The following is a 26,498-nucleotide window of genomic DNA, read 5'->3' as shown; positions in this document are numbered from 1 at the left end:
TTCTCTTTTATTGAAAAATATAGCCGTTATTTCATAGAGTGGAACGCAAAAAGAGGTAAATATATATTAATATACAGTAAGACCAGAGAAAGGAAAGGAAAATAGCACATGCTTGGCATTACTGTAGCCGCTGAGTAGTATAAAGAAGATCTACAGCTGAACTTTAAGCCAGTTGTTTTTCTACAACCTTTTGCTTTTTTTGCCACTCAGCCAATCACAGGCATCAGGGCACCGGGAACATTTTAGCAGACATGAGCCAAATACAATTTGCAAATACTTCCATATGGTTTATCGAGTTTGCTACACAGCACAAATGTGATCGGCGGCAGAAATCTTCAGTCAAATTGCAGCAACGTATGTTACAGTCCACTTAGTGTATTTTGCTGTGCCTTGATGCAGTGAATCCCACCCGTCTGTTCACCCGCAAAGCTGAAAACAAACTTGAAGAACTGTTTTGCAAATACCATTCAATCCAGGTCTGCTAATTAGTGTCAAAGCCACCGACTCTAGTGGGTCTCACACTCGCACTACCAAGTCATAATGCAGATTAAAAAAAAAAAAACAGAAAAAAAAAAAACAACGCAAGTGTGAAAGCTCACTGTACTCATGGTTGGCACAAATAATATTTACATTGCTATCAATAAAATAAAAGGTGGATGAGGAGTGTTGTCATTGTAAAACGTGTTAACTTGGTATCCACTTTCTAGGACAGGAACTGTGGGATCGCTGTTGAACAAATAATCCACAATCCCCTGACGTGTTTTAAAATAAATCAAAAGAGTTGAAACAAAAGTAAAATACATCCCAAATTTGGCCTTTACACACTGAAAATGAGAGAGAGAGAGCGAGAGAGAGCGAGATCTTGGACAAGAAATCAAACTGCAGCCCATACATAGTTCAAAAATAAACAACCCATGTCCAGCTAATGTTAAACCAACAGTTTAGTTGTAACAAACTTGACTTTTTTCACACCTCCCCCCCGCCCCCCATCTGTTTTTGATCTTGGAACCGTTCTCTCTCATTACATGTGCATTCAGACATGGTTCAGAGATGAAGGCTGGATGACGGTGCATCCTTGTGATGCCTCTCCGTCTAGTACCGCACCACCACAAAATGGGAGAGTAAATCAGTCCTCCTGTTTGTCTGCTGTGGAAAATAACCATTTCAAAGTATGAAGGTGTGCACATATCAGGACTCCACAGAGTAAAGGAGACTTCCTGTTTCATAGCAGTCTGACAACAAGCGGAGGGGGACGACAGCCAGTCAGAGAAAAGAGTCCAGTCAGTCCGCTTCTGCTTCCAAATCCAGTCGATCATGGAACAGATCTAGCTGGTTGGAGGTTGACAAGCCTGTCCGTTAAAGAAATTAGAAGACAGGAAAAGGCCAGATGGTGTGTTGATTTCATGTTCTTTTCCTGCGAGGTGACTTGAGTTATGAAGATGATGATCATATGATCTCTCGGGGCACGCCTGAAAAATATCTTCTGCATCTCTGATTTCCACCGAAAAGAATGGTGTACACCAAACGGGCCTACCCACCAATTCCGCCTAGTTCAGGTTTTCGCATTCCTGCACAATCCTGTAAGACATTTGTACACAGGCATCTAAGGGAGAGGAGATACAGCCTATAACAAGCATTTTTTTCCACCCCCACTTACTCCTTTTCCTTCAGCAGGTCAGCTGAGAGACAGAAGAGAGATCTCTTCTGTCTCTCAGCTGACCTGCTGATTCTCCTGACTTATGATGTGGAATGGGCATAGAACAACACAGACATAGATATATCATTTATAGAGTCATAATAACAGCCACAATCACTATCGCTGCCTTAACAGGCTTTGAAACATTAGTTAAAAAATAAAATAGCACATGGAACATATACAAAGGCCCGTGTTTCAAGAATTCACATTTTAATCTTTGATTAAAAAAAAATAATCCATCAACTCACCAAATGAGTGCCTGTAAGAAAAAAAATATTTTGGGAGATATTCTAAGCTTATACAGTCACACCAAGATGGCGGTGGCAGGAGTGAGACGACATAAACTGGTGTTGTGCCTACTGGAGTCCCTTTAAACAAGTGCCACACAGACTTAAAGCCATTTCACGATAACAGGACCAAAGTTGGCTCGCTGAATAGTACCATAACTAACTACAGTAAGAAATTAACCATAATATAAAACATCCTGTGACCAAACACCTTGAAGGCATAACAGTGCACATACCATAGGTATGATCTGTCCCTTATAAAACTGAGCAAAATACAAACTATGTCTTTACAGCTGTCTGTGAATATAGAGGAAGAACAAATGAGCATGCCAACTTGAAAAGGATAGACTACACTGAGGACTTATAATGGGCCAACCGAGACCAACTACCCAAGGGTATATGTACATAAAATAAAGTAAAAATAGAATAAATCAATCCGAAATAAAAGCAGAAATGGACAAAAGTGATATCTACCTTATATGTTTGTTGTCTACGCCAAAAATAATGTATTGGCAACTGAAGCTTCATGGCTACTAGTACGCCCACACACTATGATACAGTTCTGATTCGATTTCACTTTACTTTTCCCTCCTACACCCTCTAAGTCTGCATTACATATACAACTGAGTGACCTCACATGTCCTCTTCCTCATCTTACAAATCAAACTTTCCAAGGGACCTCCATGTGACTGACAGTGAGGGTACAGTTCTTACAGTCCTCTAGCCCCATGCCTTCAGGAAGATGACTGTCAAAACCATTAGCTTGGTGTTTACTCTTCTCCCTTAGTACACTATCGGGAAGGCCAGAATTTGTACATGGGTGGTAGTACTGTTTGATTTTGGGGGATGATCCCCCCCCCCAGTAATGATGAGTGTAGATCAGAGTTTGCTTTTGATCAGCAACCTTCATACCCAAGAACTTCAAGAGTGCAAATGTGTGGCTACGTGTGAAAAAATATGAATAAGCCATAAACTCTATTCTTGTATTTCTCTTTTTCTCCAGTGGTCAACACTGGATTTCTTTTACAGGGCTTCCATTCTTCTTTTTACCCCCCATTCAACCTGGACCTCCTACATACACACAGCCTACTAACTCCAGGTCAGACTAGAGTGAATAAGACTTACTTACATGACTTATTTATTAATAAACAAAGTGCACAGAGATTGAGAAAGATCCATTATGTAAAAGTGTGATGGTGATTGGGCCCTCTTGGTTTAATCTGCTTCTAGGCCCCTTCCTTCCTTTCCCAGTCTGCCATAATTTTCCCAATTTACGGAAGATACTCATCTCCCTCTGTGTTCTAAAAGACTGTTCATGGTGGCCATCCCAGTTTACACTCGAATCTCATCATCATCCTCATCCATGAAGGAGAAATCTCTGTCATCCTCTCCACGTGGCGAGCTGTACTTGGCACTGTCCGTGTCCCCCTCCAGCAGGTGGTTGTTAGCTTTCTCCTCCAGGGCAGCAGAGCCCGAGCTGGACACGGAGCAGCTATCCAGGTGATGGTGGCTGCTCCTGGTGCGTAGCTCCGGGGTGTAGGGGTCAACGATGGCTTTCTGCTGGTACATGCTGCGGGGGGGCCTTGCCGGTGCGTGCTCCTCCTCCTCTACAGGGGGGCTGAGGGAGGGTGACCCGCGGCCCTCGCTGCCCTTGCCTTCCTCATAGCCAAGGTCATCGTCCTCCCAGCCTTTCTTTTCCATCACGCTCAGGATGTCTCCCAGCATGGAGGGCCCCAGGTCGATGTGGAAAGACATGATAGACTCTGCGTGCTTCATCCCACTCCCCTTGGGCATGGATGGGGGCAAATCCATCAGTTCCCCAAAATTGTGCTCCTCAAACTCCGCATCCAAATTTGCCATGGCTGCTGCCCCATTGACCGGCTTGCTGTCGATCTCCAACAGTGTCTTCATGGGGCTGGAGGAGACACTCTTTGGTAGTTGGTTGCTCTTGTCGACGTCCTCGTCGTTTAAATAAGGCAGAGAAATGGCGTTTTTCACAAAATTGGATGAGCCACCAGAGGGTGCCATCATATTGGTGTCATATTTATCCCCACGGTTGACGGACTGGGAGCGCTTGCTGCTTCTGAAGGTGCGGGACAGTAGGCCAGGTTTTGGGCCTGGAGAGCTTTGTTTGGCTTCTGGTTCCCTTGGTGCTTCCCCTGACCGGGTGCTGAGAAAGGAAGTGTCCCCGAATGCGTCTCCTCCCCGGCCAACATGCATGGTGTGGCGGAAGTCTCCCAATGGAGCACTGATCATCTCAGCAGTCAGGTCAGCTCGGGACCGCCGCTTGGATTGGTTAGAGTTAGACACCAGCTGCTTCAGGATTGGCATTGTGGAAGTTGCTTATTTATAGCCCAAAGACAAAAATTGAACTCACTCGGAAAAAAAGACGCAGATGAGAGTCTTAAAGTTCAATGGAAACTGTGTGAGGTGTTGTCAGAGCACATTTAACTCCAGCTGTCTGATGTGTGCAGCCATTACGATCCTCCAGGACACCAACGTCAAGATCTGGTTCAAGATAATCGTTGGATCAACCTATGAAGACGAAAAAGGGTGAGAATTAAAGTTATATCACTGAACCAACCCAAACAATGAAACTTGGCATGCCTTGTATACACCACCAACTAATAACATTGTCAGTATTACCTATGTGTTAAACTATTTCTTTAGAAATGTGCAACATGCAACTTTGAATGCTACTCTAGTAAGCAACCACCATTCTGAAATGCAGCTCTTTCTATCTGGGGCACTAAATAGGACTTCTTCTCAAGTTCTAATGTGCATCAACTCTGGAAACTTTTGTTGCCAGGGCTTTGAAATGAACCCTTGCTCGACTATTTCCAAAGTCTAGCAATAGCTTTTACATCCTTAAGTCTGTGAGGCGGTTATGTAATAGGGTACAAATGCTTTGTAGAATAGAGCTGACAGCACTTTCACTTTACTCGAGCCCACTAATAAGCCCATATAACCCCATATGAATACATATAATAGCGCACTGAAGTTTGTCATTGCAACAGAAGTTTCCACTCAAGTGTTTTTAGCGCTTGCAGTACATTTTTTTTAACACTCTCTAAAACTTCTGATAGGCTGCCACAAAATTTCAACTTTGGAGGTGCCCTGCAGTGTCTACTGTCACTACTCCACCATAGTCCCCATTTGGGCCCCAAGCGGTTACATAATGAGAAAGATACTGGATACTGGGAGCCCAAGCAGCTCCAGCCGTCAGGAATAAAAGAATGATGAAAAAAATGAAGTGGAACTGCATTTCTTCAGCTTGGATCATATTACAGCACAGTTCAGAAGTCCGGACCAGCTGCATTCTGTTGAAAAACTTCTATCATCAAGATCTAAAATATCCCTACTGCAAGCTCTGGGTATTTTTCTCTGTTTGTACCTCTTCGACCTTGAAGAGATGAAGCCACAAACCCTTGTTCGAAGGCCTCCAAGAATATCTTGTTCTGTCTCTCACAGACATACCCCTTTTACATTGAACAGACCCCTGTGAGTGGCTGCTGATACGGTCCTAAATCAGCTTTACTGATAGCACAATGGGGATAAGATTCCTGTACAGACGCTCTTGATTTCACCCTGGTCACTTGGATCTCCAACCTGACGCTGTGATCTACGACTCAATAGGCTTGATTATATGGGTAATTTTGTCGAAGGATCCATTTACATTAGCCAATTTGCGACTACACTACTGACCCTAGTCTCGAAACAGGATCTCCCAACATAACAGTGTGGACTGAATTTTAAACAACCCCCAGTACGGAGGACTTCATGCCATTAGACCCATGACATCAACAAGGGTTTCCATTGTTGCTGACAGACAGCTATCCCATCATTCACTTCTTTTCGCTAAACTGTAGCTGAAGCCCACACTCTGGGCTTTTATGCTTGCCCGCTACATGAATGATGATTCAGACAACAATATTCCAAAGAAACGTCATCCTTAAAAACATTTGCATCCCTGACAATAACAGTCCATTCAACTGAAAAGGCCACTGTAGCAAAGGAAACAGAGGAGGTTTTGATAAATGCTAAACTGAGTTAGTTTATTTTATGTTTGAGAATTTCTTTTACAGGACGTATCGCCCCTGCTCTTTTTAAATGCCATGGATTCATCTGCTTTATTTAACACCATTAAATAAGCTTTCTTCAGTGCTCAGTTTGAATGGCAGAGTTGCCTTTCCCTCTCAGTTAAAAGCGTTTTACACAAAATAGAGTAAAATAAATTAGCAACAATACTCTTTTAGGATTCAAGTTTACAGACTGGGCAACAATAGCTGGAAAGGGGTATGCATTGTAGGAGCACTTGCTAAAAGAACAATCTGATAGTGAACAAAGTGTGTTATTATAGCAAAAGGCAAACACTTGTGCAGTCCTGTATTGTGTGCTGTGGGCATGGGCCCCCATAGGCAGACATTTAATGTTAATTTGATGTAATCTCTTTTTTGGCAAACATAATTACCTGAATTGCTGTTCACATCATTGCAGTCTATTAAATACTTTTCACATCTGACGTCCTCATAATAGTCTGGTAAGATACAATGTGCCACCCTTATCCTTAGCCATCATAAATAATATTTGCACACATAAGTTCAAACTACAAATGTAAAGCCTTTTATAAATATCAGTGTCATTCTGATGTCAATTCTTTTCAAACAGCATACTGTGATAAAGAAAGAGTAATTTGAATTAATATAGGTTGTCATTAGCCATTCAAACTAACTGGCACTGAAGGAGCCATGGCACACAGAGCAGCCAAGTAGTCTTTTGTCCAAAACAGACTGACTGAGTCAAACTACTTATATTTCCCTTCTCAGTGCCTCGAACTGTCCATTTCTCCATAGCAACATCAGAGCATACCACTGGACACCCTGCAAGCGTCCTGAGAGAGAGAGAGAGAGAGAGAGCGAGCAAGAGAGAGAGAGCGAGAGCGAGTGAGGTGTCTTTTATCCCTCTGGCATAACATCACCTCATTCAAATGGATTAACCCTGGCTACACGAGGAGCGATAAGACAATCAGCACAAGGCCATAGTAGTAGGGGAATGCTTTTGATGTGCTTCATGATTAGAAAACGTTCAACCTCAACAGAAAAGATCTCAGTGTGTGCTCAAATATCAAAAGGTGCAAACCTCACACATTGGGTCATTCCAGGAAATGGTCTACTTCATTTCTCATTTCTTATGGGGCCCCTTGGTGTTTGATGAGGACCAGTGAACCCCCCGCCCCCTTTTTTATTGTTAAGTCCCCTTTATTATGGACATGACAAAAGAACAGCCTGCAGGCTTTGCCATATTCAGTTGCAACTCTTCAGTACTTTTTTTTTTTTACATAAATCATTCAATAGCAGCAGTGTAAAGTACATTTTACAGTTTCAAAACAACATCATAGAGACCAATGGCTTTTTTCTCTTGGGGTAAGGTATCAAAATACGCAGCTTGCGTTAAGCACAACTTCACTTCAGAGCATGTCTTGAAAGCTAGGAAAAAAAATCAAAAGGTCTGGCATATACTATCTTTACTTAGACGTAAAAGTGGACACCAGAGAATCCAGCTGTATGGCCCATAACGTGTTCGCCGTACAAAGCTGGGGGCAAAATTCCATCTCAGCTCCCTTTCACAAGCTCACAGACTGGCATGTTATTGTGTGCTACCTAGCTCGCTGGAATCCCATGTCTACCAAGACAGAGCCATAAAAACACACCAAGTGAAACATACTTTTAAAATGGGCTGGATAGTGTAAATGGCGATATAAACATGTATTTAACATTACAGATTCAAGATGGGACTCATGGTTTGACCGGATTGCTTCAGGCATCATATGAGTCAGTGACGATGGCTTTATGTAACCTAGCCCACAAAGCACCACATGACACCAGCTCTGACTGAGACAAGTGGCAGCAGGGCCATGAATGATTAAGATAGCCTTATGTCGCCTGCGGATTCAGGCTCACTCATAATGACATCACAGCCACTGGCATGTGCGTATAAGTCCGAGCTCACTCCTGTAATCCCCTAGGTTGCACGAGTCATACTATCTCGTATCCCAAAGCTACTTTCTCTTTCCTCCCTATCCACCAGATGCACAGGTATATGGGACATTGGAGATGTCCTGCAGATACATAGATCACACACACACACACACACACACACACACACACACACACACACACACACACACTACAGGCACTTGTCAGTTTTATTTTAGCCTCCATTTAAATATTGGAACAGAAAGGAAGGGTGAATTATGTCTTGATATGTCCTTATGCATGCTCAATAATCCGGGTAAGGGAATCCCAGCAAGTTGAATCAGTTCATCTGGACACAACATTTAGTGGGACAAACATTTCATCACTCATCTAAGTGACTTCATCAGTCTCAGATGACTGCAGGTTTCCCCACCCTTGTAAACCGCACAGTTGCATAATGACCGAAACTGGCACAGTTGCGTCACAACCAAAACCAGTGATCAGTTTCATATGTGAATTGTCATCGCCATTAATAAGAGTTACAATGGCCACGTGTACCATTCACAGAGGATTGGACGTTCGACATCATGAACACGCCAGAATGTTTCTGGTGTGATTGGGGAAAAACCGTATAAAGCAGCATGGAGGTCAGTTAAAATGTTATGGTTGTTACCTCCTGAACCGAGGAGGGGGGCTAAGACTACATCTGTCACCATCTTACAATGCTGTGACAGCAACTATTCCCCAATCCTCTGTCGCTTAAAGTCACTTAGATGAGTGATGAAACATTTGTCCCGCTAAACGATGTGTCCAGAGGAACTGATTCAATTTTGTAGGAAGGGTGAATTACTTATTCACAAGGTTGAAGTGTAATGTGAATGGAGTTACAGTTGAGGCAGCTTAAAGTTGTCTGGTGGGTTTCCTCCTGTTTGGAATCTTGAACCTTTTCCCCATTGGACAAAAAAAACCCCACTAACACCCACTAAAATCTGCCTTTGGTGGGAAAGGTTACAATCGGCATTCAGTCCTGGGACAAATGACTCTGCAGTAGGGGTATTCATCAGCTCCAGCTCCGATTGGGTAAGAGCTGCAATCACAGCATTGTAAGATGGCAACAGACAGATATACTCTTAGCCCCCCCTCGATTCAGGGATGGTCGTTCCCTCTTCACATTGAAGCTATTCCCCAAACCTCTGTGAATAGTACACGTGGCCATTGTAACTCTAATTAATGGTCACGGCAATTTGCATATGAAACCGATCGTTGGTTTCGGTTGTTATGCAGCTGTATTGTTTATAAGGCTGGGGATACCTGCAGTCAGCTGATATGCCGGAAGTCACTTAGATGAGGGATGAAACGTTTGTCCCACTAAACCTTGTGTCCAGATGAACTGATTCAACTTTCTGGGATTTCCTTACCTGGATTATTGGGCATGCATCAAGACATCTGAAGGAGTTTTATGAACAAATAAGTACAGATTCCAGTGCAAAACAAAAAGTCAGAGTTTTATGCAAAGTGTGCTCGCCGGGTCTGGAAAAACAAGTCCGAACATCAGCCACATAGGCAACAAATTGGAAACAACAGTGAGTTGAAGCATCCGATTAGAGGAGCTCATTTAAAAAAAAAAAAAAACAGAAGAAATTAATGTGAACTAGTTCATTTTTTGGGTCTGTGAACTTAGCTTAAAATTCAAAATTGTGAATTATAAACATGATGTAGTTCAATTTAATCTGTGTGAACTGAACTTTGAGCTCGCTCTTGTTAAGTGTGGCCTTGCACAACACTGCCAATTTGTTACTAGTCAGTGGTAGGGTCTGAAATGTGAATTCCTGGATATTAAACGTTCATTTGCAATTTTTGTAGTGGTCCTAGTAATACTTGTTGTACTGAAGTATCATATCACATGACATGGTTAAGCTATGTTCAAGTAAAAAAAAGGAAAAAAAGGTTATAAATGCAGTTGCAAGAACAATACTTTCCACTCATACATATCTTAATTTAATTGTAAGTCTGTTGCTCCCATTCGGCTTTCATCTGTTTCTATCTGCGGATGTCTCTCAAGACTCCCTCTGTGTTGACGGGCGAACTCACAAAAGAATGGATTGTGGCCGCTAATAGTGTCATGAACACTTGCAACCGCTATCTGGCCTGTCTCAAGGTCGGAATCGCAAAAGACATTGCGCCAATGATATTACCGCGCAAACACGCCCAGAAAGTTGTGCAGCCGAGTGCAATTTGCCCTTGTTTTGCATCCCATTGCAATTATCCATGTGGCAAAGTATAGATGGTGGCTTTGTGTCAAGAACACAGTCGGTAGGTTAAATGTCATCATCAAGTATAACAAGAATTGTTTGACCTGGCAAACTGTGAATCTGTGAATTATTTTCATCTCAGTTAAACCAAAAAGTGATATTCTCCTTCAAAATATCCACTGACGAGCACGCCTGGCATGACAGTGCCTTCGCCTGGCTACAGTCACTGCTGCCATAGGAAAGACTGGGAGCGACCGCCCTTATAAACGCACCTCAGTAACCACCGACTCTCAGAAGACGCTAATAGTTTTCACCCTTAACTGCATGTGGCTAATAGCGCTGCCTTTGTGAGTCGGACTTTTTTTTTTGCAATAAGACTCATTTGCATAAAAAGGAGCCGATTTTCCACCAAATGTATGTATATTACCTAATTTAAATGCATGCAAATAGCAACGAGACGCTGTTTGTTTGGCAGTGCAGTTAGGGGTGCTTTTCGCCCTTTGCAGGTGCTTTGAGAATTACACGGTTTCTTTTTGTCTTATTTGAGCAGGGTTAATCAAAATAAGAATACTGCAGCGAATTAGGGGGGCAGGCTGGGAACCGCCACTGCCGGGACGCGAACCCGTATCTCCCACTCCGCAAGCGACAACATTAACCAGTCGACTAAAGGGTCCGACCCGTCAGTCAAAGACCAACGTGTCTACTTATCCATGCACGTTACAATACTTTATTCATCCCGAGGGGAAGTTGGGTTAACCGCCCCAAAAGCTGCGTGATCCTTTTGTGAATTTGCCAGTGAGTTTTTTTTTGTCAGTTTAAGTTCAAGTACTTTATTTGTCACATGCACAGAAATACAAAGTAAAACATGGTAGTGAAATGAAGCAGGGTACAACGTCTGTCCTCAGAGTGATTATTTGGGGCGCTTTAACTGCGCACTCTCCCTCATGCCTCTTGGTGCTTACCCGACCAATCGTGTAACTTCAGTGATGTTGTTAGTCACCTGATCCAGTGGCCCAATCGTGTCAAACTGATCACTCAGTCAGTCACTCTGAATATGATCACTCAGTCAGTCGCTCACAGTCAGTCAGTCAGGGACATTCGCATTTGTAGGGCTGGCCAGCCCACCAGCAGGGCCAGCCCACCAGCCGGGCCAGCCAAAAGAACAGAAAGGCATACTCGTCTACTGGGAATGGGAAAGGAGTCAATCTCCTATTTTTAGTGGGTTTTCGTGCATTTAAAATCCCACACATACACACTAATTTTGGTGGATAAAGGGTATAACATAACGACACATATACTTCATAAGTTGAGCGCCCACTTTTTGTTTCTATCAAACTAGTTTTTACTTTACTGTCTTCTTATTACTTTACTATAGCACCATTATATTTGTTTTCCATGTTTTCTGAAGCTATCACAGACAACACAGAGGCACCTCTATCTGAGCAATAAGAACATTTCTAGGCTAACCTTGAACTTAGCTAGACAACCCCCCCGCCCCCGCCACACACACACACACACACACACACACACACACACGAACAGTCCCCTCCCCCTACCTCGTTCACACATTAACAATAGGTCTGGGGAGCTCTGTTGCAGGCAACATTGAGGTGCAAATGAAATCAGAAGCTCCACCGTCAATGCAATTACTAATCAATTAATCAATGGGGCTGCATAAGTATAGAAGATTCTCCACTCTTGACAAAAGAACTCAACAAACTTCATTTACCACTTCTTTGGGAGGCCCATGTCCTAAAAATCCCTGTTCCCATGGCCTGAGAGACTGGTAATGACAAGGGCATGGAACTAATGGAGAAATCCTGTCTTGTTTACCAATACTATCAGTACGCAAATGGAAAATTTTGGATATTTAAATCTTTTAAGCTCATGCGCGGCCCTTTCCACTGTAAAATTAACAGTTATAATGACTTTTAAATTGCAAATAATAGCAAATATGTTCCAATAAGTGGCTTGGATAATGGATGGATGGATAATAGCAAATATGAAATTAGCCCAAAGTAATGATCCTCTTCATATGATCATCTCCATCATCTTAAATGTTTTCAAGGTTCATTCCTCCAAAATAACTTACGAAAGCCCAGAAGGAGGGAAAAAAGAAAATTACCAGCTACACAAATACTCTAAAAATTGCCAGCCAATTTTCACATTAATTTACTATAATATTGAGAAATAATTAAACCTACACTTCTACTAATCATGCTCGAGGCAGAATGCACCAGCTGTAAAAGTGAAGCAGCCCACCAACCTGTGACTGCTTTCTTTGCGAGATCTCCTTCACAAAAGCCTCCACCTTCCTTTAAATAAGATACCAACCTTTTTCACACTCTCCTCGGAGCACCTACCATGTAATCTTAGACCTACTGCCTTTGATTCCCTCCGTAGCCAACAGCTAAAAAATAACCAGTTCACATAAGGTACTAGTCCGACCGCATGCTTCGTCTACGGCGTCTACAACATTTAAAACGGTAAATATGTTGGCTGATGTCAATGGGAGAGTACACAAAATCAAAATGCAATTTAAGCTGGTATTGTGCCTAAGATGACTAATAGGCAATTAGTGAATCATCTGTAAACTCTCCTAGAATTGTGCACCACCCTGTCACTGTCACATACGCAACACTGAGCACAAAGCTGCCTCTGGTTCTGTCACAGTTACTTCTGTCTAGAAACAACTAGTCTTTCCTGTTTAACTTCATAGTCACTGAAAAAGCTTTAAGGCTAGCCCTCGTTCAACAAATGGCAGGAGTATACTGAACAATAACAGTGAGATCAAAAAATAAAATGTCGAGAAAGTTAGAGGGGTGTGTGGCTTTGTCACCTGTCTGTCCTGGAACACAACTGGATGCAGGCATCGGTCTAGCTAGGTGAAGGCATAATCGCACAATGAATAGATCCAGTACACATGGAAGGGGGTGAAGGGGTAATATCACCCAGGGATGGACTAAAGCTTCTAAAACAACTCTTCTCCAGCAGGTATTATCTGACGGAAGTAAAAATAGTCACTAAAACTTATACATCTGGGGGTGCCCTGGTGGCTCACCTGGTAGAGTGCATACCACATAAGGCTGAGTCCTTACCGCAGCAGCCTGGGTTCGAATTCGGCACGGGCCCTTTACTGCATGTCATCCCCTCTCTCTCCCTGCCTTTCCTGTCTCTCTCACGACTATCACCATCAAATAAAGGCAGACAATGCCAAAAAAAAAATCTTAAAAAAACAAAGCAAAACGGACGTATCTTGCACAAGATCAGCAACCAAGAGTCCTACCTATACGTCCTGTTTAGAAAAAGTAGACTGTGTTGTTGGGTTAAACTATGGCAATCACTATACCGACTTCTGGTGGATGAGATAAATAGAAAACCTAAGGTCAAAAGCATGAAATAACCCTAAACTGACACCATATTGCACTAAAAAAGAGGTCATATGTTAGGTGCCATCATTACTCCAGTCTTTGGGTGTTTAATGTGTATAGTGGATGCTTTAGCCATCAAAGAAGCTGACAAATTAGTAATGTAACACATGGTCATGTAAAGAGGCTTTGATAGACAAGCCTGGATGGCCAAGCTAGAAAAATATACCAACATAAGCAAGACTACCTGAGTAGTACAGTGTTCTCTGTGTGGGTGCTTGTATGTTGTGTTTGTGTGTACACTGGAGTGAACCTACCTCCAGGGCCCCAATGCCGCACAGGCAGAAACAGAACCACAGGAGGATTAAGGGCAGCATGTTCAACATGAACAAATAAAGCCAGCATGTCTGAACCAGCCTCTGTACTGTAGGACAGGAGCTCAGGATCACAAATACTACCCCCCCCCCATCTCATCAACCCCATCATCAATCAATCCCCTGTCATAGCCCAAATCCAGCTGATAGTCAACTGCTGATTTGCTCAAGCCCCTGTTATCTGGTTGTGGCTTTGCTAACTAAGCTAGCCGTTAACTGCTGACTCCCATAACACATTTCAACACAACAACCATGTGGTCATGTGGAGTGATGTTTTAAATCTTTACAAACCCCACTGTCTCTCAGCCCAAGGGAGACCTCTAACTTATCTTCCTCTTTCCAATTCCAGCCCCTCTCTGTGCTGGACTTTTCTAAAGCTGTTACTCCTGCAATGGCTGAACTAAACATCCAAGGTCAGATACTGGGTACGCTGGCATGCTGTGTTTCATGGCAAGAGGGAGGAAACAAACCATACTTCACTAACCACCAATTAGATGGATGATGAACATGCCTTTGCACATAAAAAGTCTCCTCCAGAGGGCTTCCCTCAGAGAAAAAATAAATAAATAAAATTCCCCTCCTGTGTGAGAATGCTCTGGCCTCTGCTTCGCTCCAAAGGACTGATAGAGGGGAACCTGGAGATAGGCCAGGGAGGGAAAGGGCACAGCCCTCCCCATGTGGATCAACATTTTCACAGGGACAGATAGGGGTACTAAAGAAAAACCCGCCCTCAGATCGGGTGGTGGAGGGTGGCGATGTTTTTTTGGATTCCTTCCCCTGTGGTTCATGCGAACATGATGACAGATGTTTTTTTCATGGAGTCCTGCATGTTCTGTTTGTTTACATGTGTGTATGTGTGTGTCTGTGTGTGCGCATGTACTTGCAGTTTCTGTGTTTCCCATTAATCACTGACCCCACCCATCAGTGCTCTGACTAATGGGCAGTACTCTTGCCGAGTAGCTAAATGTGGTAGCTGGACCAAGAGTTCGAATCAACGGTCCAGCAGCTGCTAAACAGTTATTGCAGAATACTTTCCTTTGAAGACTGCATTTCATAAAAGACGGACAGTACAAAACAGCTTATTATATTACAGAATAGATTTCCACATAGCCAATATCAAAGTATGTTTCCACTCTAGTAAATATGTACGGTAGCACGATGACAAGATCATTAATTTGCCCAAATCCAGGTGAGGTGTACCATTACAGGCATATAAACAATGCTAGGGGGCCATGTCTGTGCTGTGCTCCCCAAGAGTTCGCACAGGCTAATAAATTATACAGGTCTCTCCTTTTGTGGCATTTATATTTTTGGACGTTTTAAGATGTTTTACATAATGTTTTTCCATCGGTAATCACCACCGTTTATCTCTGCTTTTGGGAGTGCCTTCTGTTCAGTGTAGACGCCTATGTCTAAAATAGCATACATCTTTTTCTTTTTTTTTTTTTAATCCAATCAGATTTTTTATCTGTGCCGTTTCTGGGTAGATTTGCGATTCACCCCAAGGCTTTCAGAAGTTGGATTGAATCACTCAGCTGAGTGATTGATTCAATTCCATTACACTGTACAGTGTCATGGAAATATTGCCATATTCTTTAACCAATCAGATTTTGATTTCGCCATATTGGGTGGCTTCTTTTAGGGGTGAAAGCGTTCCAGCTGGAGATGGTCTGCGTAAGTATTTTGCGTCTGTGAGAAAAAAAACATTACTCGAACCTACTTTACTGGATATGTTTCTATTAAATAGCTTTCGTCCATGTCACATCCCATCCCTTAATTTTCCCTCCTGTTTCTTGGTCTCCTTCTCCTCTTTTCTATTGGACCAGCAGTACCATGTTGACGTACTCAAAGCCCACCATTTATGCACGCCGCGGCATCCAGACAGCAGCGGTCTGATGTCACTGGGGTAAAGTTTGTACATCCAGTGTGAAAGCCCCTTTATACCACTTATTATAGTCAAAGCTCATTTACCAAAATGACTGTACCCTCCCCCCTCAAAAAAGGGAGTGAGAGGCATGCCATACCAGCGGCTGATTTAGCAGCGAATGAATGGCCTTTGGGAAAAATGTGCCAAATCACCGAAAAAGATAAGCAGTGGGTGATACCGGTGTACCAAATAGGGGAGAGCCAACACAGCAGTTATGGCAGACACATGTACACAATCGCGCACGCTAATGCCAACACACAAAAACACACAAGCAAACTCCATTCTCCACCACGGGACCTTGATGAAAACGTTGATTAAATCAGAGGGAGGCGACCGTGTGACTGAAAGATAAGTTTTGCGTGTGTGTGTGTGTCTGTACACAGTTTCTTCACTGCGTCAACTTTTCAACAGTTCTAGTTTTTATCAGCAGCCACCCACTGAAGCCAAACGCAGTGACCAGTACGGGGGCATGAAGGCCAGGAGTCCTCACTGACAAGATGAGATAATAAACCCCATGGTGCTGGCTGTAACAACACCAATGGCAGTCAACAAAACGCTCTGTGACAAAGACCCTCACTGTTTAACAAAGAGCACTCAGGCCCACCAACATGGCCACTTTAACCCTTGAATAGCAATTCACAGCAGTTAACGAGCTCAATATGCCATTGCCAGTGATAGGGAACGGCACAAATACACAGCTCTTACACATGTCACACACTTCATTTATGCAATTACACCCTTTCCACGTATCTACCACAATCCATCCACTGGTGTCTGGTAATAAGCAAGAGGTGAACAGGACATGTTTGCTGTTTTTTTATTTTTTTTTATAATGGTGTCTGGGCAAGTATGTGTGTATATTCCCTCTGAATGGACTATCAAGCAATGGCCTTTCAAGAAGACACGGTTCAGTTACTACTCAGAACACCCACAGGGGGCAGACACCTTTCCCAGACAGAGACGGACAGTGGGTGGGATATACAGCAGGAAGAGAGGTTGATGTAGCTGCGTAAAGGTGGCTATCCAAAGTGAATCACAGCTATATATGTTGTAAACCTACGTAGGCAAAGCATGAACATGACGGTTAAGGTCTTCATTAGAATAACTATAGTTCTTTCCCCAAAAGATATAAATCTTCCGGTTTAGCTCATCAGGCAAATGAGCATGCAAATCTAACGCAAAAGAGCATCAACTGCTATTGCCAAAAACACAGCAGGATCAGATTAGACCCATCGTTACAGTTGCATCTTGGCAAAATCTAACCAATTACTAATACGAACCTCTGTTTGAAAGATCTAGTGACCTCTTCCTTAAGTCCAGGCAAATGATTTAGATGCCTGATGTTGGTTGGGAATCAAAACGGCTGCATCAGTCTGATGTAGTAAGGAAAGTCCCTTGTCCAAGTCAGTGTCATCTTACTACTACTCTTCTGTCTTTCTATATATTTCTGTGGAGTAAGCTCTCCATCTTGGTTTGGTATGGGAATCGGTATTGGAGTAACTACTCAGATTTACTGAGGGAAAAAAAACTGCAGTTTATTTGCAAACATTTGCATAGAAATGCATGTAGGCAGTGGTGTGTGTGTGTGTGTGTGTGTGTTGGAAACAATAAGCTCAAACTCCACCAACGTTTTCATGTTAGAACTGCCTCATGTTGCCCACAGACAGGAGTGCATGGGTTCAAGGGTCACCAGGGAGATGTTGTCTTCCTCTAGCTTGCAGTGCTATCACAGTTAGACTTTGTAACAATAATTGGGTTTTCTCTGGCCCGAGATATGCAGATTTGACCTTTTCACATCCAGACTTGCCATTGTGTAGATGTTCAAAAAAGAAAAAAGAATGAAAAACTTGCTGTCCTCCTTGTCCTACCCATTGGTAGAAAAATGAGGCCATTGACTTTTTCATGTCTTTCTGCCGAGGCATTGTTTATAATTTGGCTTTTACCTTTTCTTTGTTTGGGATGAATAACCATGTAGGACAAGGTACCTTTGGAACAACAGAATGATAAAAATGTAATGAAAATACATGAAAATCGAAAGGAGTTAACAGGCTTTTGTTTTTGACTACAAAAATACATCACAAAAACATAAATGTCAAGTAAAGGCATTACATTAAAAATTTGCTTCCAACAACAATGCCTGTTTTCATTGCTCATCTTGGTGGCTGATCAATAATATTGCAAAGTAAGGGTGTCATGGGCAGCTCTTGGAAACTTGACACAACCACTTGGGGATGGGGGGGGATCAAATTAACAAACTGTGTACAGAGCTTATGAGAGGATGTGAATAGGGCTCATTGACACATTCCCACGGACCATAGAGCTTCTCCCAGAACACATACACACCCAGTTGGTTCCCAGTGGGTCTACCATAGCCGAAAAACCGGCAATGTCACGGCCAACACAATGGGGGAGAATTAGCTAGAAAGAAAGCAGCGCCTCTACTGTGAGAAAAGGCAGGGGCCAAAGTCCCATCTCAAACTGGCGCACCTTAACTACACACATACATGCAAGGAAACAGCCCTGTAGACGCATACGCACATACAACACAGACCTGAAATATGACCCATATGGTCAATGAGGACAACCATTATTCACATCAACTCGCAGTCATTTGATACAAAGAGGAAAAAAAGGGCAGAGATTTTTATCTATCCAAGTATTTTAACATTTTACCATATCTCATGCACGGATTGGATTCTTGGCCTTGATCTGGCCTCTAAGGGCTGGAGATAACTGTACAGCGAACACAACTTTTATTCACAAGGAACCTAGAAATTCTTGTGAGATTAACAAACAAAGACAGGAAATTGATCTGTCGTGGCTTCATGTTACCTTCTCGTAAAATCTCTTGCCACCAGATTGCCAGCTTGAATTTGTCCTCAGATGAGAGCAGAGGTGACTGATGTTAAGCAAGCATAACTCCTTTGTCTTTTTAGCAGTATTATGCGGGAGAGGGACCACCTGTTTCTGTGTCCACACAGAGCCGGAAAACAATGAGAGCTCACTGAACTGTGAACAGGCCAAAGCCTCGACCTTACCGGCCAGCTGCACTCCGCTAGTCATGTGTAATTTCCATGCATATGACTCGACCACTGACTGGTCCACACACTTTGCACAAACAAGCAAGTGGCAAAGCCCTGCTGTTAAAGGAGTGGCGTGTCAATTGCAGAAGATGGGGGGGGGGGGCTTGATGCAATCATACCGAGTTAATGCTTAACCATGTTTTCCTTAGCAGCCTTTATTAGTGCCGTCACACGTGACAAGAGCCGAGAGAGAAGCAGTTGAACTTGCACGTTGGTTTTCAATGCAAGTCCACAACCAAGACCAGCAGGTCCACTGACTTTTATATTAAATCACAGTGAACTTTGACGGTCAGTAAATCTGCTGTAATTATAAATCTCCAGCTGGATCACCAACAGTAACTTTCAAATGGTGCCAGGACTACATTTACTCTAACCTTGTTTAATAACTAGAGGGGATAACGAGTAAATACGAGAATTTCCAGGAAAGCTTTTGCAAGTTTTTTTTCTTTTTTTTTTCTTTCTATTAATACAAGTTGACTGCGACTTGAAGTCAGTGCGGACATAGCTCCTTACCAGCATGTGGAAATGACAGTACAGCCATGACGCATTTCGACATTTGTTTGTTCTTTCTTGTACCCTGATGAACACACAATTTAAGAGGAATTAGCAGGGCACAGGTGTGTCAGCTCATGGCGCAGAAGTTGTTACTCACGGGTGCCTATCGGTCCAAAATAAACAGTTGAGGATGTTCTAAACATTTTGGTATGTGAGACCAAGACAAGAAACCGGGCCTCCATTCTCCAGCTTCACTTCTCTCACCTCAGACATTATAACAAGGCATTATCCCAACTGGTTTCACAACTTTAAACAACACCCTGCAGTCGTAAACAATGGAAGGTGCTGCAAGGGTGCAAATTACAAGCCATAAATATACAGTAAATCTTTGCCAGTGATTACCTGAACGGTGTTTTTAGGGCGAAGCACCTATTGAGAAGTTCTGTGGTCAGTCGAATGGCCATCGGTGTTGACAAGCAAAGAAGGAAAATTTTTCATGATAGCAGCATGTAATGCTGTTAAACCACACACGAACACGATTCCTGAGAAACCGGTTATTTACCTCCTCACTGTCACATTAGAGTGACAGTTACCAAAACTGACCTGGATTGCAGTAATTATCTTAAAAGAGAAAGAGGAAGAAAATAGATTTATTTGGGGAAGAGGAGCCATGGTAAATCATTGCTGAAGAGATGATTCAAAGCATGTAGCACCAGAATTTTCCAAGGTTCACTTTAGGTCATAGAGTTACAGCCTAGTGACCACTAGGGACCTGGAATGAAAAGGGTTTTCGGGGCCACGGGTAGAGGTCAAGGTTTGCTAATCTTATCTGACCAATTCCAAATGTATCTCCCAAAATGGCCTTTTCTCCATAAAAGATGTCAAAACAACAGAAAAAAAAACAAACTAACAAAAATGTATGTATGCAACTAGTGTCCTTTTTTTTTCTTTTCCTTCTTTTTCGCCCCAATTGTACCCAGCCAATTACCCCACTATTCCGAGCCGTCCTGGTCGCTGCTCCACCCCCTGTGCCAATCCAGGGAGGGCTGCAGACTACCACATGCTTCCTCCGATACATGTGGAGTCACCAGCAGCTTCTTTTCACCTGACAGTGAAGAGTTTCGCCAGGGCGACATAGTGCGTGGGAGGATCACGCTGTTCCCCCCAGTTCCCCCTCCCCCCCAAACAGGCGTCCCGACCGACCAGAGGAGAGGCTAGTGCAGCAACCAGGACACATTCCCACATCCGGCTTCCCACCTGCAGACACGGCCAATTGTGGCCAATCGGGATGCCCGAGGTAACACGGGGATTTGAACCAGTGATCCCCGTGTTGGTAGGCAACGGAATAGACCGCTATGCTACTCGGACTAGCATCCTTTGTTGATGAAATTATGATCCTTTATCCTCTATAGAGAGCGAGTACCAACTTTGTCCTTTGGGAACAAAGTTCGTCATTCCTTAAAAGGTTGAAGTTAATTTCAATCCGTGAAACTCTGGCAATGGTGAACCAACTCTGCCATTTGCTTCCCATTTGGACAGGATTCAAGGAATAAAGCCAGATATACTCAGCATGAGTCCTCCTCAGTTCAAAAACCTGAGCACTTCCCTCTCAGGTGGGGACGTTCCTGTAATTGTCTGAGATAAAACAACCCTCCCCGGGTAGTTTCACTATGATCTTCAACGTTGTCTGAGCTCAACCGCCGGGAAAGTGTACCGCCCTTCAACTGGCCTGGTGATTAATACCTCAGGCGATGCTTGACTAACTTTAGAGGTTTTGACACACTCGGGTTAAGATTCGGTGCTCTCAAGTACATCACTGAAGCCGTTTTCGACCACAGTACTTAACACTCACTGTAAGTTACTCTTCCATTAAGGGTATTTAAACACATCTAAAAGTTTTTAACGGTTATCTTTGAACCCCTGAGTGGACTCAAAGTTCATTATTTTCAGCTCTGGTCAATAGGATTAAGGCTTATTGTAACTGATGACCAAAACATTTCCTTAAAGCTATGAGCAATCCACCTTCTCAGTGTTTGATCGTAGACCTACATAATCCCTTTTCTTAAATCATCTGTAGTGTCTTCCCCTCAGGTCCAGTGTGTCAACCCAGTTAAACATGTTATCAATATATGATGGGGAGTAAGTTCTTTTCTTTTTTGCTCAAGTTGATATCCATGACCTTTTTTTGTCACCAGTAGTCCCAGGGCCATTCACAATATAAACTGTGAAGTTATTCCTGCGTCAATCCAATTCTGTCTCTTATGGAGTCTGGGATAAAGGTGGGTGGACTGCAGAGTCTGCACAAAATTTACACAGGCATTTCCGGGAGCGTAGTGACAGAGGCACAGTGTACTCTGGGTCACCTGACTCTTGTGAATTAATTCAAATTTATCAAGGACATCCATACAAATGCATAAATAAGCACTCTACACGCTTTAGCCACACCAAGATTATGGTTATCAAATTCACTAAACTTGTAGAACCTCCTCAGAAAAATGTTGATTCAGAGTCGATTCGCCAGGGAGGTAGCTGTCATCAACTGCTACTTGCTGCATGTAAAATTGCCTGAAGTCAGCACTTTTATTCGGCACAGGCCGCAAATTCATCCACCCCCCCCCCAACCTCACCCGCGTCCCCCTACCCCTCCTGCGTTCCCCCACCCCTCCTGACGCAGCCTGTACGGAAATGACCTCAGAGCAGTCAGAGCTGGGCAGGTAGCCAGCTTGCAGCATGATCCTCCAGAGCACTCTGAAATAGCCACTATCGTAAGCCCTGAGAAACGGTGTCATTGGAGGGGGGGGGGGGCTCTCCCTCCTCTTCCAACTCTGGAGGACATAATAGATCTTGATGGAGAGATAACCGTCTGGCAGCTCTGGGGAGCCCAAGACAATAAACTAAGGAGCTGAAAGATCTGGAACAAGTGTGTGCCAATGCAGCAGGGCATCATTGGTGGAAAGACGGAGAAAAGCAGCAAGGAAGCTGGAGAAATAGAAAACGAGTGCATGTGTGTGTGGGTGTGTGTCTGTATTTACTTCCATCTCTCAGGCCAGCTGTTAGGCGCTCTAATGGTCAGTCAGAGTCTGACCTTGCCCTAAATCTCTCAGGCCACTGTGTATTCAGGCATTGTGGCTGCAAAGCACACTGTAGAGCACGTCTATTCCCACTACCACCATTTTTCTTATCCTGTCAAACTCCCAGTAGGGCAAAGAAGAGTAAATGTTTTGTCTAGCAAATCGACAAGTACAGACGTTTGGGATTTCAGTGTCCCCATGTGAGACTGTATGCATGTGTTACTCCAACACAAAGGCACACAATCTTTTTATCTGCCCGTCTCGCATCCTCTCTCTGTCACAGAGATTGGGAGCATTATGTTTTGGGTTCCCCATGGTGTTAGAGGGCAAGAGTCAGAGGCTGTGTGCAGGTCCAGACAAAGCCAAGCTCATTTGTCAAGATGTCCACACACTTCAGTTCAAAATAACGGTTTTACAAGAAGGGAGGGTTGTTTGCAAAACATCTATTTCGAATGAAAAATATCCCAAAGTGTTTATGTTCAGAGTAGATACAACCACACAACCACAAATGTTTAATGAGAGCATCATTAAACTAGCTGGGTAGGCATTAAGACGACCATCGCAGAGTAAAAGATTTGAGTCCGTTGGACAATGTGATGATCAAGAGATCCAAGTGCCTACACTGTAAATCATGCATACAATAACAAACCTGGCAAATTGAACATTTTAGGAGGGAGGGAGGGAGAGATGGGGGCAGGACTATAAGGAATTGAGGGAAAGACAAAGAAGTTCCAAGTGCAGTTTGTTAAGATTTTGGTAAACCTCCAAAGACATTAAAATGGCATGTGTGCTTATTGTTTTCCCCCGGCAGAGTGTTGTTATGTAAGTCTGGCTGTGGAACATTCATGCTTTTAAGTCCCATCTGCCTCACTCTGATTAAACTATAGGCCTTCACAGCAGGCTGACAGATAGCTAGCTGGAAGTGGTTACTTTTAGGACACGTAATTTAGACTCTGCAAAGCAATCTGGAACCCTGTCAGCTAATCATTCATTCAAACTTCCAAACACATCTAGTATAGGGGAACTCATGGCCAAAATTGGGCAGACTGGATGAGTGGTTTCAACAGCAAACTTCCCAGTGGACTTAAATCAGAATATCCCAGACTTGACAAGCCAAGATCGAAACAATAAAAACAAATAATAAGACTACAATGTGGGTTAGACTACATACTGGTGATAAGCAGTTTTCAGTTGAGAGAAAGGCCACATATAATGTCAAAATATTGCCCTTACTAGTCACATACATATTCAGCTTCACTGGAAGAACTCGCCATAATAAAACATCAGAAAAAAATCGCCCGCGTCATTTAATATCTTTGCAATAAAGCGACAGGCAACTTTCAAGTCAACCGTATCGAGGTTTGGTTATTATGGATGGGGGAGGGGGCAGGGGGGGGGGGTCGAACGTTTGAGTTAATGATAGAATATTTTCCCCTTATAACGGTGTCCGCACCAGATTCACGGTGGGATACGAAAATGGGGGTCGTTGAGCACAATGGACTGGTGTCGCTCCATATGGGACAGCAAACTCAATGGTCTATAGCAGACTCCCAGGCGCTTTATCGTCTACAAGTAAAATGTACATTCAAATGAGATGCAGATTTTACATTACTGATTTACTTCAGCGCGGCTTGAGTCACCCATGTTTCCATGCAGCACAAACGGACTTTCACTAAAGCTGCATTAGACACAATAAAAGAGCGCCGTAAAAAGTTCTCGATAATCGAGTTATCACGACTTGTAAGTCGTAGTTTCAAATCGGTGTAGCAAAACCTCACAACGAGAGACGCCCGTGTCGAAGTACGAGTGATGGTATATTACCTTCCTTTGACGGGAGTCCTGGTGAAGTTTTAGAATAATATCCCTGTCGAATTTACGAGCACCGACCGCAACGAATCGGAGAATCCACCGTAGTAGAGCCTGTGTGTTGAAACGCCGCAAATTTGTACCTTGTGACTCCGTTCAAACCAGTTATAATGGTGGTAATAATAACAACAATAATAAGACAGAGAGACGGTTGGACCGCGCCGCTCTCACGCGTTCGTCAAGTTTGTTGAGCGGCGGCGCACTGAACAGTCCTACCGCGAGACCACCGCCGCTTGTCACCGTTTAAAGGGCCAGTACGCAACTGCCCTCCCAATGTTAAAGTTGTGCTGAAGTCAGACATCGGATTTAACTTTATATGTCTAAAATGCTCGAACACGCTGTTATAACAGTCAGAAACATTATTTTATTCGTAAATCACTAATATTGTTTTTTTTATAGCTTTACCCACCACTTTCAAGTTGTGTCAATGACTGTGGGGGAGTGGCATAGTCTTTATTAATATTCATGAGCTGCAGATGTTCGTTACAGTTTATGTGTTTCGCCCCCTCTGTTAAGTACGCAGGCTGGAGGTTGGGGCGGGGCTTGAGGTAGGGAGGAGCTACACACGTAGCCCCTGCCTTTCTTCTTCTTGGAAGTTGGGGTGGCGCTACATGATGGAGGTGCATTGGATTTATGTATATGGTTGGGATTGGGGTACACATAATCCTCTGCCCAACATGTAGCCCTGCTCCAACCTCCAGGCTGCGTCCAGGGGCTTCTGCCTTCTGTAGTGAAGAGCAACACAGTCCTGTCGAGTTTCTCAGCATTCAGCCTATGTGACAGCATACATCGCTCTTCCATCAGACTGCATGGCGCCTCTTAGTGGCATTAAAACAGTGATACAAAAACGCTCACAACATTCTCGTAAATGGTCGAAAATGCAACTTTTCCTATGCTCAGGAATCAGGAACACTTTATTTGTCATTTCACTTCATGCACTTGTGTACATGAAATGAAACAAAATGCCATTTCCCCCCAGCCCACAGCAGTACAACACAAAGACAAAAACACATCCAAAAACTCTCTCAATACAACCATCTATCAACCCATGCATGTTTTATGTTATGAACAAAAAAGATCTTGTAAGCTTTTTTTTTCATATCAACCCAGTCCTCTGTGTTTTTCTCCACAAAACCGATAGTTCCCACTCTGGCCATAAAAGCACGGTGACCCAGTGGTTAGCACTGTTGTGTCACAGCAAAAAGGTTCTAGGTTCAAACCTCAGGCCATCCCAGGTCCTTTCTGTGTGGAGTTTGCATGTTCTCCCCGTGTCTGTGTGGGTTTCTACCGGGTGCTCCCCTCACCATCAGAAGACATGCATGTTAAGGTTAATACCCCTGCCCGCGCCCCTGACAAAGGTGATGACAAATAATTTGAGCTGCACTGCAGCTGCCCACTGTTTCTAGTGTGTGTTTAGAGCATGGGTTAAATGCAGAAAATGAATTTTCATTGCATGTACAGTGACAACAAAGTGTCTTCTTCTGATAAATCTACTTGAAGTGCAATGTTTGTCGCTCTCCTTGCAGTCTAATTCTTCCTTTCATTTTGCTATGAATGAATCAAATTCAAGGACTTGGTGCTAAAGAAGATTTAAACAAAAAGACAGCAATATAGTTTATTTTCATCTGTTTTAATTTTAAAAATAGTTGTCATCATCAGATCCACTCAATGTCAAACCCAGAGCCACTAAACCACCAGAGCAAATTCAAGCATTTTTTTTCTTTAAAGCATATTAAAGAATATATTTGATCACAATAAATACATCCTTGGTGCTAAAACACTCAGTATTTTACAATATGTACTAGTAGAAAGGAAACACTGTCACTTTGCGGGTCCAGGACTTGTGACAGTGATGTAACACTAATGTTCAAATGTCTCAGAGAAAAAACAAAAAAGTAGTTTTGTGTTTCCTTTTCTCCCTGTCACTGTCTTTCTCTCTTTGCATATATTATACGCTTATTTTTTTTAACATCATGTTTCATATTTTGAATCTTTACATTCACAAGCAGTGCTTTAACTTGATTGGGTTGATCAAAATATCAAAATAGTTCATTCACACCTCTCTATGTATGTCTATATATATATAGCGTTTGTATGTGCACTT

General features: G+C 43.1%; 1 protein-coding gene across 1 annotated transcript; it reads right to left on the bottom strand.

The window, feature by feature from the left end:
* cdc42ep4b (CDC42 effector protein (Rho GTPase binding) 4b) lies at positions 1-24,577 on the bottom strand. Its single transcript, XM_056297079.1, has 2 exons — positions 24,350-24,577; positions 1-4,518 (listed from the first exon to the last, which is right to left on the bottom strand). The coding sequence occupies exon 2, from the start codon at positions 4,312-4,314 to the stop codon at positions 3,316-3,318; it is 999 nt and encodes a 332-aa protein (XP_056153054.1). The 5' UTR covers positions 4,315-4,518; positions 24,350-24,577; the 3' UTR covers positions 1-3,315.
* Positions 24,578-26,498: the final 1,921 nt, after the last annotated feature.

This window comes from Lampris incognitus, chromosome 17, assembly GCF_029633865.1.
Source record: "Lampris incognitus isolate fLamInc1 chromosome 17, fLamInc1.hap2, whole genome shotgun sequence".
NCBI classification, from domain to species: Eukaryota; Metazoa; Chordata; class Actinopteri; order Lampriformes; family Lampridae; genus Lampris; species Lampris incognitus.
The sequence above is the reverse complement of the archived record's forward strand: the minus strand, read 5'-3'. Positions and strand labels throughout refer to the sequence as shown.

What these genes read in the sequence shown, in the direction of transcription:
- cdc42ep4b (XM_056297079.1), bottom strand. Translation starts at nt 4,314, where the DNA reads ATGCCAATCCTGAAGCAGCTGGTGTCTAACTCTAACCAATCCAAGCGG.